This window comes from Bidens hawaiensis, unplaced genomic scaffold (assembly GCF_021521415.1).
Source record: "Bidens hawaiensis isolate Kalapana, Puna unplaced genomic scaffold, B.hawaiensis_p1.1 tig00041185_1, whole genome shotgun sequence".
NCBI classification, from domain to species: domain Eukaryota; kingdom Viridiplantae; phylum Streptophyta; class Magnoliopsida; order Asterales; family Asteraceae; genus Bidens; species Bidens hawaiensis.
The window spans coordinates 13,083-28,939 of NW_027497289.1; the positions used below are offsets into that span (position 1 = coordinate 13,083).

At 34.7% G+C, this 15,857-nt stretch overlaps 2 protein-coding genes across 2 annotated transcripts; both read left to right on the plus strand.

Annotated features, from left to right (window-relative positions):
- Nucleotides 1–4,243: 4,243 nt before the first annotated feature.
- On the plus strand, nucleotides 4,244–6,832 carry LOC143592757 (protein FATTY ACID EXPORT 4, chloroplastic-like). The gene is made up of 5 exons (XM_077072599.1): nucleotides 4,244–4,502; nucleotides 4,602–4,666; nucleotides 6,309–6,396; nucleotides 6,490–6,731; nucleotides 6,778–6,832. The coding sequence occupies exons 1-4, from the start codon at nucleotides 4,244–4,246 to the stop codon at nucleotides 6,597–6,599; spliced, it is 522 nt and encodes a 173-aa protein (XP_076928714.1). The 3' UTR covers nucleotides 6,600–6,731; nucleotides 6,778–6,832.
- Nucleotides 6,833–13,999: 7,167 nt separating this feature from the next.
- Nucleotides 14,000–15,613, plus strand: LOC143592758 (putative aquaporin NIP5-1). Its single transcript, XM_077072600.1, has 4 exons — nucleotides 14,000–14,268; nucleotides 14,748–15,167; nucleotides 15,257–15,318; nucleotides 15,403–15,613. The coding sequence occupies exons 1-4, from the start codon at nucleotides 14,050–14,052 to the stop codon at nucleotides 15,587–15,589; spliced, it is 888 nt and encodes a 295-aa protein (XP_076928715.1). The 5' UTR covers nucleotides 14,000–14,049; the 3' UTR covers nucleotides 15,590–15,613.
- The last annotated feature ends 244 nt before the right edge of the window (nucleotides 15,614–15,857 follow it).

Consider the following 15,857-nt stretch of genomic DNA (forward strand, 5'->3'; position numbering starts at 1 on the left):
ACACCGTAAGCTCGTCACTGAGAAGGGGGGGGGGGGTTCCTCCTTGTGACCACCCTCCGGCGTGAGAATCAGACTAGATTGCTCTGAATATAAGTGTATATTAAGAGATTGCTAGAGAAGATAAGATAATGAGATATCAGATAATGTCCTTACCATTCCAAGGTGTTGGAGTATTTATAGCCGAAGGTAGGTTTCCGAGAAGGTACAGCCGGCTGAATAGTATTCCTGTTCTACCAACAGTAGGCTACACACAAGCCATGCTGGTTGGTGGATAGGCTGCGGCCGATAGTGACAAGGCCGGCTGTATACTGTTCCTTTACTGCCGGCTATGCACTGTTCCACCAACTGTAGGCTACACACGTCCCCACAGTGAGGGTTGGTGAGTAGACAGCGGCTAATAGTGACAAACAGTACTAGAGGGTGCTCCTCCTCGTACTGTTGTCGGTGAGCTGTCACCCTGTGATTGGTTCATGGGTTGTTTTGGTCAGATTGTCTATTTTGCCCATACCTTGGCAGGTATAGTACAAAAGATCTTCCAGAAGCATACGGACTGGCTCATTTGGGCGGGAGTATTCCCGCCTTGCTCATTCCTTCAGGTGACATTACTGAAGTATCAAGAGTTAGTGCCTTGTGCGTGTAGCCTTGCTATTAGTGCGGGTAGCCTTCCCTGATGGCTTGTATCCGCAGCTGCGGGAACAAGCGGGGTACTTCACCATTGGGAGGCTTTCCCTGCGGGAACAGATGGCGTACTGCGCGTAAGGACGTCACGTCTCTGAGCATGGTGGGTCCTGCGGATCCAGTTGGTTTCTGCGCAGACGTCTCTCTTCAAGGTGAGTCCTGCGGGTCCAACTGGGCTCTGCTGGGACCTACCTCTTCAGTCGTAGAAGGTTGAATGGACGAATTAGAGTGAGGTTTTTGGAAGGAAGATGTGGGATTCGGGTGGTTACACACTTACATGAAACCGTAAATGCAACTGTCAAATTCTTAATTGTGGTGAGGCCACGTGTTAGAAGACTAATATAAAGTGAAAATTAAAGGGGAGGGCTGTCATAAAGACCCTAAGAAAACTCTATTTTATTATAATAATAGTAGATATAAAACATAAAAGAAAATACAAATATGGCATCTATATTAATTATGCTCTAATATTCCTTCTCAAGTTCGACGAGCATAATAATATAAATCTTGGACTAGAGTGTCAAAACGAGTAGATGACAAACTTTTGGTTAGAGAATCGTTCAAGCCCGGTATGCATATAATGAACATGAAGAGACTGAGCTAGAACCATATCCTCACGTGAAGTGTTGATCCGTCTCAAGTTCTTTTGTAAGCTAATGAAACATTTAACTCCTAAATGGTCAACCACTTATTAAAAACTAATATAAGGGTTTATAACATATTTTCCTATACTATTAAATCAATTGAGTTCATGGACATATGGCTTTTTTTATTGGTTTAATCTATTGCTTTCACATATAACAACTCCTTTGATTTTCTTTCCAATTAAATAATTTAAAAAGAAATTCATTTATGTTTCTCATTTAATAAGAAAATTTTTTTATGTTTTTCATTTAATTTAATAAGAAACCCTTAAGTAACAAATGAGGAGCCTTAATTTGAAACAAGAGCACACACTCTTAAGGTCTTCTTTTTTATTTGTTTTTACTTTTATTTTTTTAATTACAGGTTTTACCATTTGATATTCATGGGTTGAAAACGTTGGTGACCATTTTTTTTTCATAATTGGGTGGCGATCGTTCATGAAGAAGAATTAAATCTCAGCTGGTTATTCTTGAATATTCATGTTTTCACTAATTCAAGGTATGGTGATTTTAAGCAAGATCTAAATAGACAAGTAGTTTAATGATAGGATATGTGACCGAGTTTTTTGAATTGAAAATTCAATTGTATATGAAATACTTATATTTTACTTTGAAAAATCATGTTTTTGTTCAAAATATATGGTGTCAACAAATTTATGATGAATTGAGTTCTCTTTACGATTCGTGCTAATGGATTTTGTGCAAAGGATGGAACAAAAATACTTTTGGAAATTTGTTGTGATTGTTTAAGTTTTAATAATGTTTTAATGGTTAATTTGATATGTCAAGGGTGTGTTAATGTTATAATAGATGTTTATATGTTAAGGACGGTTTAAAGGTTATTTAAGATTAACATGTATTCATGTTACCATGCTTAGTTTGATTATTTATATATAGTGTTACTTAGTGAAATGAAAAATGCAAAAATCGTTCCTAATAAGTACATGTATAATCTTTGTCGTTTCATGTTTTGTCCTATGATTATGTTTAATATTTTAATAGTTTTCAGTTATACAAATAAAATAATGATTACTTCTAAAATCATATAATACAAATCATCCACGTTTTATATGAAGTAACAAAAATCTTACAACATGTATACATCGTTATACATATGTTCGTTTTATGATTCCTACATTTCCCCTCGTGTAGTACCAATAATTACTATTAGTTCGGTAACACACCTACACAAATTATTGTTAAATTTACTAAAATATAATAATACACACACATACATATGTGCGTTTAATTAACGTTATATATATTTTCACTCGTGTCACGTACGGGTCAATAATTTAGTGACAGTAAGAAAGCCTCAATAAGTTGAGGCCACCAAATCCTTATATACTTTAATTTGTTTCAATGTTTCAAACGGTGTCACATGGTGTTTCCATACTTATCATTTATTTTTCATAAAATGTCACCTTGTTGTCTGCTTGATCTTATTAAACAATGATATCCGAGTATCTACGACTTATTCATTTATCTAATAGTATTCACGTTTAATCCATAAAAAATGTGAGTACATTTTTTATAATGTAGAAAGTGGTTTAGAATGTTATGAATGAAAGAGAGATAAATGTAGTGATTTTTTGTATATTTGAAGTTAAAGCTACTATTTACACCCTGTAATTTTCTAATACATTTTGAAAGTGGTTGTGAGTGAAGGAAAAAGAAATTATAATGATTAAAAGTATAACAAAGTATTATTTAATTGAAAGAAGATAGAAAATGTAGTGATTTTTAGTATAATTTTAGATTTAAAAATAGGAGATTGGTTGTGAATGCTTTAATATAATTTGATTTTAAAAATTATTAACTGTATAATGTATATCATTTTAGAAGAAATAACAGAGCAAAACCAGTCGGTTGGAATACTTCGTTAGACATATACATAACATAAAAACTAAAAAGTGAAGCTTGGTGTCACAGGTTCACGTTACGACACCAACTTCGCAAATGAGGGTTTTCGTTACTTTTTAACATGCAAACCTTTTGTTTATCTTTTTTGCTGTAGTTCCGATATCATAATAAATGCAACCGAAATTGACCTAATTTGTGTTGACCCGCCACTGCAACACTCGCATTTTACTATTTTACTGATTGAATAAACGTGTTTTAAATATATATCTTTTAGTTATAAATTATGTGCGTGTCGCAGGGGTGTGTAGGGGTCGATTTGGGGCGGTTTTGAGCCAAACCCATAACCATAACATATATGTCGGTTAATCGATAACCATAACCATAGCCGACCCGTTACGTCGGTTTTGGTTAATCGGTTTTGCATGTTATAGTGAGTTGGTTAACCGTAACCAAATTGGGCCTAAAAGTTTGGTTCCAACTATTACAAAAAACGACATAACATAATCTAACAAAATATATAATCCATAATATTAATACCAAATATTCAAAAAAAGAATAACATTATATAATCCAATAATGAAACTCAACTTAATTTGATAACAAATGTTGAACCAAAAACATTAAATGATATAATCCAACAACATGTTTGGTGGAAGTTAATCCCAAATATATTATTGGTTAAATAAATGGGTCGGTTCGATTATAGCGGTTTTGAAATTATCTTTAATCAAAACCGACCCATATTTGACGGTTTTTAAAAATTCATTAAACAGACCTACCGGTTATATCGGTTATGGCTCGGTTTAACGGTTAAGTTGCTCACCCCTACGTGTCACTATTATTTTCTGTGTTGACATATTAATTCTGTTAATTTACTATTAGTATCGTAACGAACTTAACCAATATCAATTGAACTACGAGTACAAACGTAGTTAATATTTTAATCTAGCATTTTTCACTTTCTTTTTTTTTTTTTCGAAAAGTGTGTATGAGTTAGCCATTTAGGTCCAGTTCATCTTCATCTTTCGGCTACCATAACCGACGACAAAAAACAAACAATGGGATCCTTAACTCTTCATCAGTTACCAGTCTTTAATCATTTGAATTCTCAAAGAAACACAACGACCAGTGTCCGAATTACTAGTGTAACAACTAAATCAACTTTTGTCGGACAGAGGCTGAGGCGGGTACCTACACTCGTACCAAATCCAAAATTAAACACTACCCGTATCTGCAAATGCCAACTTGCTCAAGATTTTGCACCTATAGCTTCTGCAGGCTACGCTGTTCTTCTTCTCGGCGGGGGTCTGTTTGCCTGTAAGTTGTTTAATCTTCAGCCAATTTGTTGAATTAAAGTATGGAAAGTAATTAATAAGCACTGTAAGTTTAAGTTTTGGATGTTGGTTTTGTAAGCAGATAATAAATCAGGAAGTAAAGGATCGCTTTTTGGTGGGCTTACAGGGGCTGCTCTTATGGGTGCTGTAAGTTTTTATTAGATTTTTTCCATTACGGTTTATGCTTTTTTTTTTTAATAATATTGCATAAAAAAATGGAGAATTTAGTAAGAATTAAATCTTGTAGTTAGGAAATTGTGATTTTCGTTTTCATTTAAATATTGAATCACGTATAAAACGTTAATATAATGTTAGGATCTCGGTTATGCAAACACACACAATCAAAGTGCAAAATGTAAATGAACAAGAGACATAATAAGCTGAGAGATTACAAGTAGGGTTGTAAACGGACCAAACTGTACCGAACAAAGCCTTGTTTATGTTTGTTTAGCATTAAACGTGTTCGTGAACGGTTCATGAACCCTGACCGAACAGAAACTCTTGTCCGTGTTCGTTCGCTAAGAAATTGAACTTGTTCAAGAATGGTATGAGCGCAAATGAACTTGTGATATTTAAGAAGAAAGGAAAAATATATCTTAATCCAAAACATTAAACATAGTCAGTTAATCACCTTAATTAAATATAAAGTTAAGCACTTGAGATAATAATAATAATAATAATAATAATAATAATAATAATAATAATAATAATCATATTATCATCTCCCCCAATCGGTGGTTTTAATCTGATAATGTCATCGAAGCACAAGTTAGATTTGTTGTTAGTTGAATTAAGACTTTTTATAAAGCAAACCATCGAAACGGACCGAACATAAACAAAATTATAAAATGGTTATTACAAATAAAATTTTAAAACAAACCTTTAATTTAACTAACAAGCATAAACAAACAAACGTAAATGGACATAATTGAACACATTTCCGAACACTCACGTACACAAATGAACGAACGCAACCTCTGTTCATGTTTGGTCATTTAACTAAACGAGCAAAATTTCTTGTTTGTGTTCGCTCATTAATTGAACAAATGAACGTAAACGAACTTTCCGTCGATCAGTTCACGAACCGTTCGCTGACGCTGAACCTTCGGTTCGTTTACAGCCCTAATTACAAGTACAAAGATGTTTAAATAGAGATCCTATCTAGGATTTACAACTTTTCCATCAAGAAAACATTAATGGGCTAGAAAGAACAAAACAAGGCCGGTCCGAGATTCATTTCTTTGTCTCTAATTTGGCTGCCTCTTTTATCTCCTAAACTTGTCCCAATCAAGCCTTCACATTAAACCCAACTAGGGGTGTGCAAAGTCGGTTCGGTTATGGGGGCTTAACCATAACCATAACTGAGGTTCAGTTATAGAATATTGCTTAACCATAACTATAACCCAATGGTCAGTTAACCTTTGGTTATGGCTCGGTTTCGGTTAAGTTCAATTAATTGCCCAAGTGTCCACATATTTTTTCCTTTGGTCCAGTTGAAAATTGTTCCAAGCTTTGTTATAAACAATTGCAGCACGAATTTAAATGTTCGGTTTCGGTTAATGAAGTCACATTAACCGTAACCATTTCCGAATGCTCGGTTAATCAGACTCACTAAACCATAACCGTTGGTTTTGTTTGGTTATGGTTAGTTTTGATTAATTTCTTCTGTCAACGGTTCCCTTTTCGCTTATGGTTTGTTTTTGCTCACCACGAAACCAACAATATTATTCATGAATTGAAAAACAGTGTGTTGAAAACTTTATGTGAGCTATATGGTTATATCTTGCAGGCCTACTATCTTATGCAAGCAACCGAGACCAAAGAAACAGGGGACGCACTTGCATTTGGGGCTTCTCTTCTTTTCGCCGCCATATTTGGTATGAATTTAGATATACATCATTTTCAATTTTATAGTTAATAAAAGTACTGTCTAATTACCAAAACTCATCAACTTTTATTTTCCAATGCAGGCATCCGCTTTGCAGCCACGCGTAAAGTAATCCCTGCAGGTTTACTACTAGTCATCTCAATAAGTTTAACCGCGTTGACCTATTCAGCTTATTTACAAGACAAGGTCTGATGTAAGATGTAATTGCTTCAATTTGCAAGTTGTTGTAGGTTTGCTACTCTTGTGTCTGTCTTAAGTGTTACCATGCTAATGTTTTTTCTTAAACGTGAGTTGGAACATGAAAATAATGATAATGGATAATAAGTTAATAACAACTGTTTAGGGTTACATTGATTTTGGAACATAAAAGGAAGTACTATAGAACATGGTTTGTTTCTCAAAAGCAGAAATTAGTGGAGGCAGATGTGTATTTTTGTACATACCAATTTCACTTGTCAAAATATTGCGTGAAACATAAAGATTGTAACTGTGGTGGAAAGTAGTGGTAAACCTTAAGAACTTAGAATGCTTACTTTTGGATTAATGTGAAACCATGGTGTAACTTTAAGCATGATGAATTGAAATAATGTGTTGTGTATTTTAGACTTTTTGGGTTGAATATGATTAAAGAACGAATGAGATCAAAAGTAGAGAAGAGAGTGAAATTGTAATGAATGGTTAAGGTTAAGGTTAAGGTTTACAGAATGAGTTGTAGGAGTCTTTTAGGTTAAAACTTTGTTTTTTAACTTGAAGTATATGGAGTTGGTAATATTACTAACTAGGATGCGGATGCTCAACTAAGGCCATATGTAATGGTTAATGTTCTTTAAGAGTCATTTTTAGGTGATGTTTGTTTTTGCTTCAAACATCTTCAGGAGAGTAATGTCTGCAGGCGCGCAGACAATCAGCTGTGAAGACAGTTTGTTTTTTTAAAAGAATAAGATATGCAAACAGCTTATAACTTCTTAAAACAAAAGCTATTGAAACATGCTTCAAACGTCTTCATCCTCCACAACCGGTCGTCCAGTCCTTCCAACCCTAGCCACCGCCTCCGTCGCTCCTCCACTCGCCGGCAGCCATCGCCACCGCCTCTGCTCCTCCAGGTACACTCCTTCTCTTCCTCTCTCCCTTGGTTCCGGTCGCCATAACCACCGCCATACCGCCTCCTGCTCTCTCCCTTGGTTCGGTCGCCATACCGCCGCCATAACCACCGTTCGACCACCTCCGTCGACCCCCCGCTGCTTCATCATTAAACCGTTCGACCACCGCCGTTCGACCACCTCGTTCTGGTGGTTGTGTTTTGGGCTGATTTGGTCTGCTTATATAAATTGAAAGAGTCGAGAAGTTTTATCGTGATTCATACAATCCGTTCAGTTTCTCTCTCAAACATCAATTTTGTTCATCTTCTGTTAATTTAGGGTTTTGATTCTTGAATCCGTTTGTGAATTCATGAGTCAACTTCGATATCAAATAGCACAACAATTAATGCAAAACAATGTGCTTTGAGTTTATTTTATGTTATGTGTTTTTTAAACTTGTTTTTAATATTATAATTTTATGTAACTTGAATGTTAAATAACTTCTATCCAGTGAGATAAGTTTGATAATTTACATATTTTAAGTTTATGCAGACAGTATCAACTTATAAAAACAAACAGTCTTATTTTTTCAGCTTACAGAGCTTCAGACCACATCTTCAGCTGCAGACATAAAAACAGATGAAATCAGCTTACAGACAGTTTATGTCTGCAAAAACAAACAGCACCTTAGCCATATCTAACATTTATTTAGTAAAAAACCTTTGTAATCCTCGGGGATGGTGTAGGGGGTTTATCCACCTATATAATGTCCCATTATACGTGGCCCAAGAAGTGAATGTTGCATAGATGTTTTGTTTCCAGGAATTTAATGGAACTGCAATATGAATTTCATTTCTAATCTGTTTGGTTTAGAAATTTTGTCAGAAAAGTTGATTGGAAATGGAATTGAAATGATTTCCTTAAATTTCTCACGTAGACGATTTCAATCAAAGGATTTCCGATAATCGATTTTCACTAATAAAAGTCTAATGTGTAATTTATAGGTTAAGCCCCTTAAGGTTGGCCAATATCTGTCTTTGTATACCATTACGAGGGCCAACTTATCACTCTATCAGTCCTCCTTAGTCCTCACCCCACCCATCATCACCGCTACGTTGGTGGTGGTGATCGATACAGGGCAATGACTGGCGGCTGCAAGGACCACACGATAATATATATAGGTAGGGCCGGCCCGGGGGGTGTGCAATACATGAGTTTCGGGGGCCAAACTGTTTTAAACATATATATATGCTTGATATATAGAGTTCTTGAGTCAAACGACATCGTCAATTGGTTGAATCGGTAGCTAATTTTGGTGTTTAAAAGTCACTGAAAAAATAGGCCAATTCATCAGATAACTTTGCCGGAAAGTCTTGATGAAGAAGATTCATAACAAAATTTTGGTCGTTTGCATGACCAAAATTAACGGTGAACCTATTTTCCTTGAATTGAATAAAAGTCTTAGTGAATTGAAATGAATTTTCTTAAATTTACAAAATCAAGTTTCAAGTAATAGCAAAAATAACACATACTCTTTATTCATAATTAAATCTATTATTTACATACTTACCCTTTTTAGTTTTGTTTTAATTATACTTCACCATTAACTTTTATTTCAACATATCATTTAAAATCCTTTAAAAATTGAGTTTATATTAAAATAACTACATTAATTTTGATAAATTTTGTATTAATAACTCGTATTAGCATTAAGTTTTAGGGTTTTTTGAAAATTTAGTATTACATTCATATTATGTTTTTTTTTATATTTATTGTTTTAATCGTCGTTTATAAAGTTTAGCTTATATATTTCGTTATTAGTGGAGGCCTACAGGTCATTTTTTTTAGCTCGGCTGATGTATTTAAATCCTTGAAAACGACCCTGTATGTAGGCCATATAATCAATCTCTAATTCTAGAAGGTGATGGCGCTAGGGATGGCAATGAAACCCGAACCCGATGGGAAAATACGAAACCCGACATAAATGGGACGGGTAATACCCGACCCATTAGGGTTTGGGATTAGTTTTGAAATTTTTCGTGGGTTTGGGATTTGCAATTTATCTGATTACCCGATAATATTAACCCATTTACCCGATTATAAACCCGATGTACCCGACATAACTTTTTCTATATTTATATATAGTATACTTTAAATATTTTAAATATATTATTTGTTGAAATTTGTTATAGCAATTATTTGAGACATTTATTTTATGGTAATCATTATTTGTAATCGATTAGTTATATTTTGTCAAAATTCGATAGAAACCCGATGGGTTTTGGGCCGGGTATACCCAATGGGTATTTTGACAAAACCCGATTGGAAACCCGAAACCCGATGGGAAAACCCGAAACCCGACAGGTAATTACCCGATTAAAACCCGACGGGTTTGGAACAAGCTTTCATAATCAGGTATGGGTTTATGAATGGCTAAACCCGACCCATTGCCATCCCTAGATGGCGCATGGGTGGTAGATTTCAATTACTTTATTTTTTTTTATTGCTTATCTATATATTTATTTTTGTCAATCAAATGCGCATTCCTTTACTTTTTAACCTTTTTATTTTATAAATTTTAATTTCGGTTTCTTTAAATTTAAGTTCTTTTATTTCAATTACTTTAAATATTTTTTTAACCAATTCATTGTGTTTCATGTGTACTGGTGACATGCATCTTGCTAATGACATATATTTAATTGTCTGGAGGTTTCTGTATGTTGCAAATAACTTTTGTTTAATTGTATTTAAATTTTAAAGCCGAAGTTTAGTGGTTGATTCCATCATTCTTAAAAGCAATCATTTCATCTAAGTGGTGGTGGATCCCAGATTAGATACCAAATTTGATTATGAAGTTATGTAATGCACCAGAATCATCATACGCGGGGTTGTTGGAAATTTACTCCAACATGAATAAACAGACATGAACAATTAAAAAAACATATTATATATAGGCATATAACGTCTTATTCGCTTATATTACACAAACCAAACTGAACCGAACCAAACCAAAACACCCCAAAACATCATTCTTCATTTGATGTGACTTGGTACATGAGCAAGTGACCGTTTCTTTAGATATAGGATATCAAAAGCCTTATGGAAAAATTTAACCTTTGAAGATATCGTAACAGAAACGGGAACACATGACCATGGATTTTGTAACTATATAGGTTACCTCGTACAGCTGAAGGTTATGATACTGTTTAGTTATATTTGATCATTTAATGAAAAGTGGTCACTTTCTATTTAGAAGAAAATAAAAGGTAGTCTAAACTTGTTTGTTTATTAATTGTGTGATAAATAATGTTCACGGATCAATAACAACTAGGAAAAAACTAACTCAAAAAATTCTAAGTTTGTAAGTACCACATATAACTCCCCCATACATATGCAAGATTAGTCTAACACCATTTACGTTGAAATTCCAAAGATTTCAAATCACATGTTATTTAAGATTGACCTTGAACGGGTGTGTTTTTCAACATCGGGCAAGAGTCAAAACCCGTAATTCTAATTATAGCCTCGGCATGGTTAAATAAACAAATTAGCTAGCCACTTAACAGTAATTTTATGAATTTAGAGATGTGGGTGTTGGGGAAGGCAAAATGTCTTGATATAATAATAATGAAAACATTGGCTCTATAGTGCATGTAGGGGCAAGTGTTGTGGGTGATGTTACTAGAGAAGATTCTTGACTAGACAAATAAAAGGTAGGGGACAAAACAACAAATCCTACTAGCCCATAATTCGGAGTCATGATGGTGGTTCGAGCCGGGTGGGGTGAATTTCAGGATTTGAATAGTGACCAATGGCCCGGTTGTATGCAATGCTAGCCAAGAACAAGCAAAGTCAAAACTTACCGACAGAGTGTGATGGGGTGGGGACGTTTTTGATTAGTTTAGAGATGAAAATATGGCCATTAGTTTAAAGAGGATGATAACTGATGACATGCATCGGAGTGGAAAGAAAGTGCAAAAAGAAATACTTAATCATAAGGGTGGTCAATTATAATGAAAGGGATTGTTCATGTGTATATTGTTCTAACAATTATTTTATACATAGTATTTTGTACGGTTTTGAAACACAGGAGTAGGTTATTAGACTGAGTGTTATGGTTGCCCAAGTGAGGCCTCACCCCATCGCCATGCAAGCAGACGGAATCCCAAAGGGGGTTTTAAAACAGTGATACGAGGGGGCGCCAAGGGCGTGGGTGTGTTGGCAGGCATAAGAATGCAAAGGGCTAGTGAAACCCCTCCAAATAGAGGGTGGGGCGCCATTAAAACCAATCATAGCACTCGGTCTTATTTATACGTATTTAAAACTGATGTGAAATAGGATTTGATATTTGGCCAAAAATATGAGCCTTATGACGTGAATAATCTAAATGTTTATTTATAAATGGTATCAGTCTCGTGAACAATTGAATCCAACGGTTTAAACTCATCTTTACTTTTGTGTTTGTTTTTCCATTTTCTCATAGGATGTTTCTTTCAGAAATGATGGATTATTCTCTTAGCTTTTTTAGTGATGGGTGTCTTTCAAAATTACGTGACATTTATTAAATGTGTGAATATCACCCCTTTGTATGCTCTTCCTAGTCGCATCAATTAATCTATATTTTTTTACTGATCACTCGCATTGTATGCATATGCTCCACATATTGAAATAGCTATATAAGGTCACATTAGCTAAAGCCTTAAAATAATTGGAAAATTGGAAATAAATAATCCCACCTTTTGTGTATTGGCCGATAATAATCCCACATTTAAAAATCACTAGCAACGGTCCCACCTTTTAACTATTTTTGTCTCACTGGTCATTCGTTAAAAAATACTTAACGTCGTTATGTTTTTTCCCTAGTTTTAAACCGATGTTTTAGGGCTTTTGATCGAAAGAAGGATACGAGTCGACCGATGTAAAACTTATCTCGAAATGGTGATCCAAACGACGAAACAATGTTTCAATTCGGGTGCTTGAATTTTCAATTAACAAAAATCAAGCCATTTGAATCACCGTTTCGAGATAAGTTTTACATCAGTTGAATCATGTCGTTCTTACGATCAAAAGCCCTAAAACATCGGTTTGAAACTAGGTAAAAAACATAACGACGTTAAGTATTTTTTAACAGAGGACCGGTGAGACAAAAATAGTTAACAGGTGGGACCGTTGCTAGTGATTTTTAAAGGTGGGATTATTATCGGCCAATACAATAAAGATGAGATTATTTATTTCCAATTTTCTAAAATAATTTGATAAGAACACATAGCCCATTAATCAATTAATGCCTGCATCGATTGAAGTATGTAAGATAAAAAAAATAGGTCGATAATTCTGGACTGGAATTCCAATTTTTATTTGTTGACTCTTATTAAATAAGCAATTTATGAGTTGTATTTAATTTATGCGATTTATAAGATGTATTCAATTTCTTAATTGTGTTATTTAATAATTTCTTAGTTGTCAATCTAATCACAAATATTTTTAATCAAGTAGAAAAGCAAACATATTTTAATCTTGAAACTCTAATAAAAATATTTCATTCTCCATCAAAATTAAGGGTAGACATCTTTATGTGTTTTTATTTCAAATCAGATCTTTTCAAACGTTAGTTAAAATGCATTCAGTTTTACTCTTCTGTCTTCATATGATACGATATGACGGTTTGTAACTTGGTCTCGTGCCAAGATGAAAATGTATTTAATGTTAAATAGAGAGTATTTTAAATATAAATATATATATATATACGGTTTGTATCAAATACAAATGAAATTAACGTGATAATTGTGAGAATCAAGTAAAGTAATTATATATACAAATAGAGCATTATGCAATTACATCATAGAATAATTACATAATTACTCTACTTGTATATATAATTACTATACTTGTATCTCACAATTAACACGTTAATTTCATTTATACGTTAACTTTTTCACGTATATATATATAAAATAGCCAATAATAATTGGCCACCAGATGTGATGTGAGCATGGCTGAAATTGATAGGCTGTGTTGATTATTGGCCAAGAGTTGACCTTTTTATTCTCCTCCCTTTGCATACAGTATAATCCCATGACCCACAGTCCACCCCCACTCCATTTCATTTCATCAACATTGGCACCAGCTTTATGCTTTTTTTGCTTATATAAACTCTATATCCAAACCACTTCTCAGTATATAAGCACACATTGTCTTTAGCCTCAATCACATTCTTTCTCTTCCTTGATCATACATTTATATACAAATATTCATTTCATTTTAGTTTTCCTCATTTTCCCCAAGATTAAGATTTAAAACTACATTTTTATGATTATAGTTTTGAATCTGTTTCTTCCCTTCATTTAACTCACTTGTTCATTCTGGCTATCTTCAAGTATTCTCTTCCTTAATTCAACATTTATAAAAATCTCCCCAGTATGTAACTTTAGACAATCCATCCACTCATTCAGTTAAAAACCAAAAAAAAAAAAAAAAATAGATATCTAGCCACTCTCTATTTTATAAATAAAATAAAACCAAAAACACTATATTTAGTTTCTAGCATATATATTTTGTTGAAAATGGATGGTAAAGATGGGCCCACACCGCCAGTATCAGCACCGGCCACACCTGGAACGCCCGGAGGTCCATTGTTCACGTCTCTACGAATCGATTCGTTGGACTATGACTGCAAGTCAATGCCCCATTGCAAGTGCCTTCCTGTTGCCGCGCCATCTTTTGGTGCACCGCACACCTGCTTCACTGATTTCCCAGCTCCTGATGTGTCCCTAACCCGAAAGGTACTTATTTTTTATAAAATTAAATAATATATTTTGGGTTATGCTAAACGTACTCCACATCCTTTTTATTTTATTTGCTGCACAACTTTCAACTTATCAAGTGGATACTATAGTCAAGCTTAAATTTTGGGAAAATCAACAAATGGCCAAATAGCCAATGAGTTTAACAAAATAGAATTTGATTTCAATTAATCATTGTTTAATAAGTGTCCCTTGGCACAGTAGATTTCAATTTTGGCACAATAAATCTTAATCATACGCGACAAAATCATTCTTCCACGCCATATAGAAATATGTTGTGCCATGCCAAGGTCTGTTGCGTCGGAGTAGCACTATTAGGTTGAAACAATATTTTTACTAAAGTTCTTAAGGCCATTTTGTCGAACTCATCGGCCAAATGACCATTTCTGTGATATTCCCTATATTTTATATAAAAGCTAGTTGTAGAATTGAACTTTGATAATGGTTTGGATATGCAGTTGGGAGCAGAATTTGTGGGAACATTTATACTGATGTTTGCAGCAACCGCGGGACCAATAGTGAACCAAAAATACTCAAACTCCGAGACACTAATTGGTAACGCAGCGTGTGCAGGCCTAGCAGTGATGATAATAATATTATCAACTGGCCATATTTCAGGAGCCCATTTGAACCCGTCTCTTACCATTGCGTTCGCAGCCCTCCGTCATTTTCCATGGGCCCAGGTCCCAGCCTATATCTTAGCCCAAGTATCAGCCTCCATATGTGCTTCCTTTGCACTCAAAGGCATCTTTCACCCCTTCATGTCCGGTGGTGTCACTGTTCCCACAGTTAGCACTGGCCAAGCTTTTGCACTTGAGTTCCTCATCACCTTCAATCTCCTCTTTGTTGTCACCGCGGTTGCTACCGATACTCGTGCGGTACATATAATCTACTTTTCATTTCTTTTATTATTTTCTAAAAATCAATTGTATATAGAAATATAGAATAATATAAATATAATATTTAGGTGGGAGAATTGGCGGGTATTGCAGTGGGAGCTACTGTTATGCTCAACATTCTTGTTGCGGGGTAAGTAGTTCTATTTACGAATGAGATATTACTGGGTAAGTTTGTTTGCATATTTTTTTATTGGTTAATATGCATGGCATGCAGGCCATCAAGTGGTGGTTCAATGAATCCGGTTCGTACACTAGGTCCAGCGGTTGCAACCGGGAACTACACGGTGCTATGGGTGTACCTATTGGCACCTACACTTGGAGCCTTGGCTGGAGCTGGTGTCTACACACTTGTGAAACTTCAAGGGGGTGAAGGAGAACAACGCCGAAGCTTTCGTCGATAATTAATCGATGACTGGGATGCAAAGTATATATAAGATAATGGTTGTCTCTTTTTGCTCTACTTGTGTATGTGGAATACTAATAAAACAGGATGTTGTGTGACTGCATGACCCTTGGAACTGGTGTGTAAGGGGTACTTTGGTGTAGGCTAATGCAAGTGTGTTATGTGAGAATCGAATTTATGTTATATGGTTTGCTTGATCACTTCGATGTTCAAGGTTGTGATATTTCATATCTTTGTTTTGTAACTCCACTGTCCCATTTTTTCCC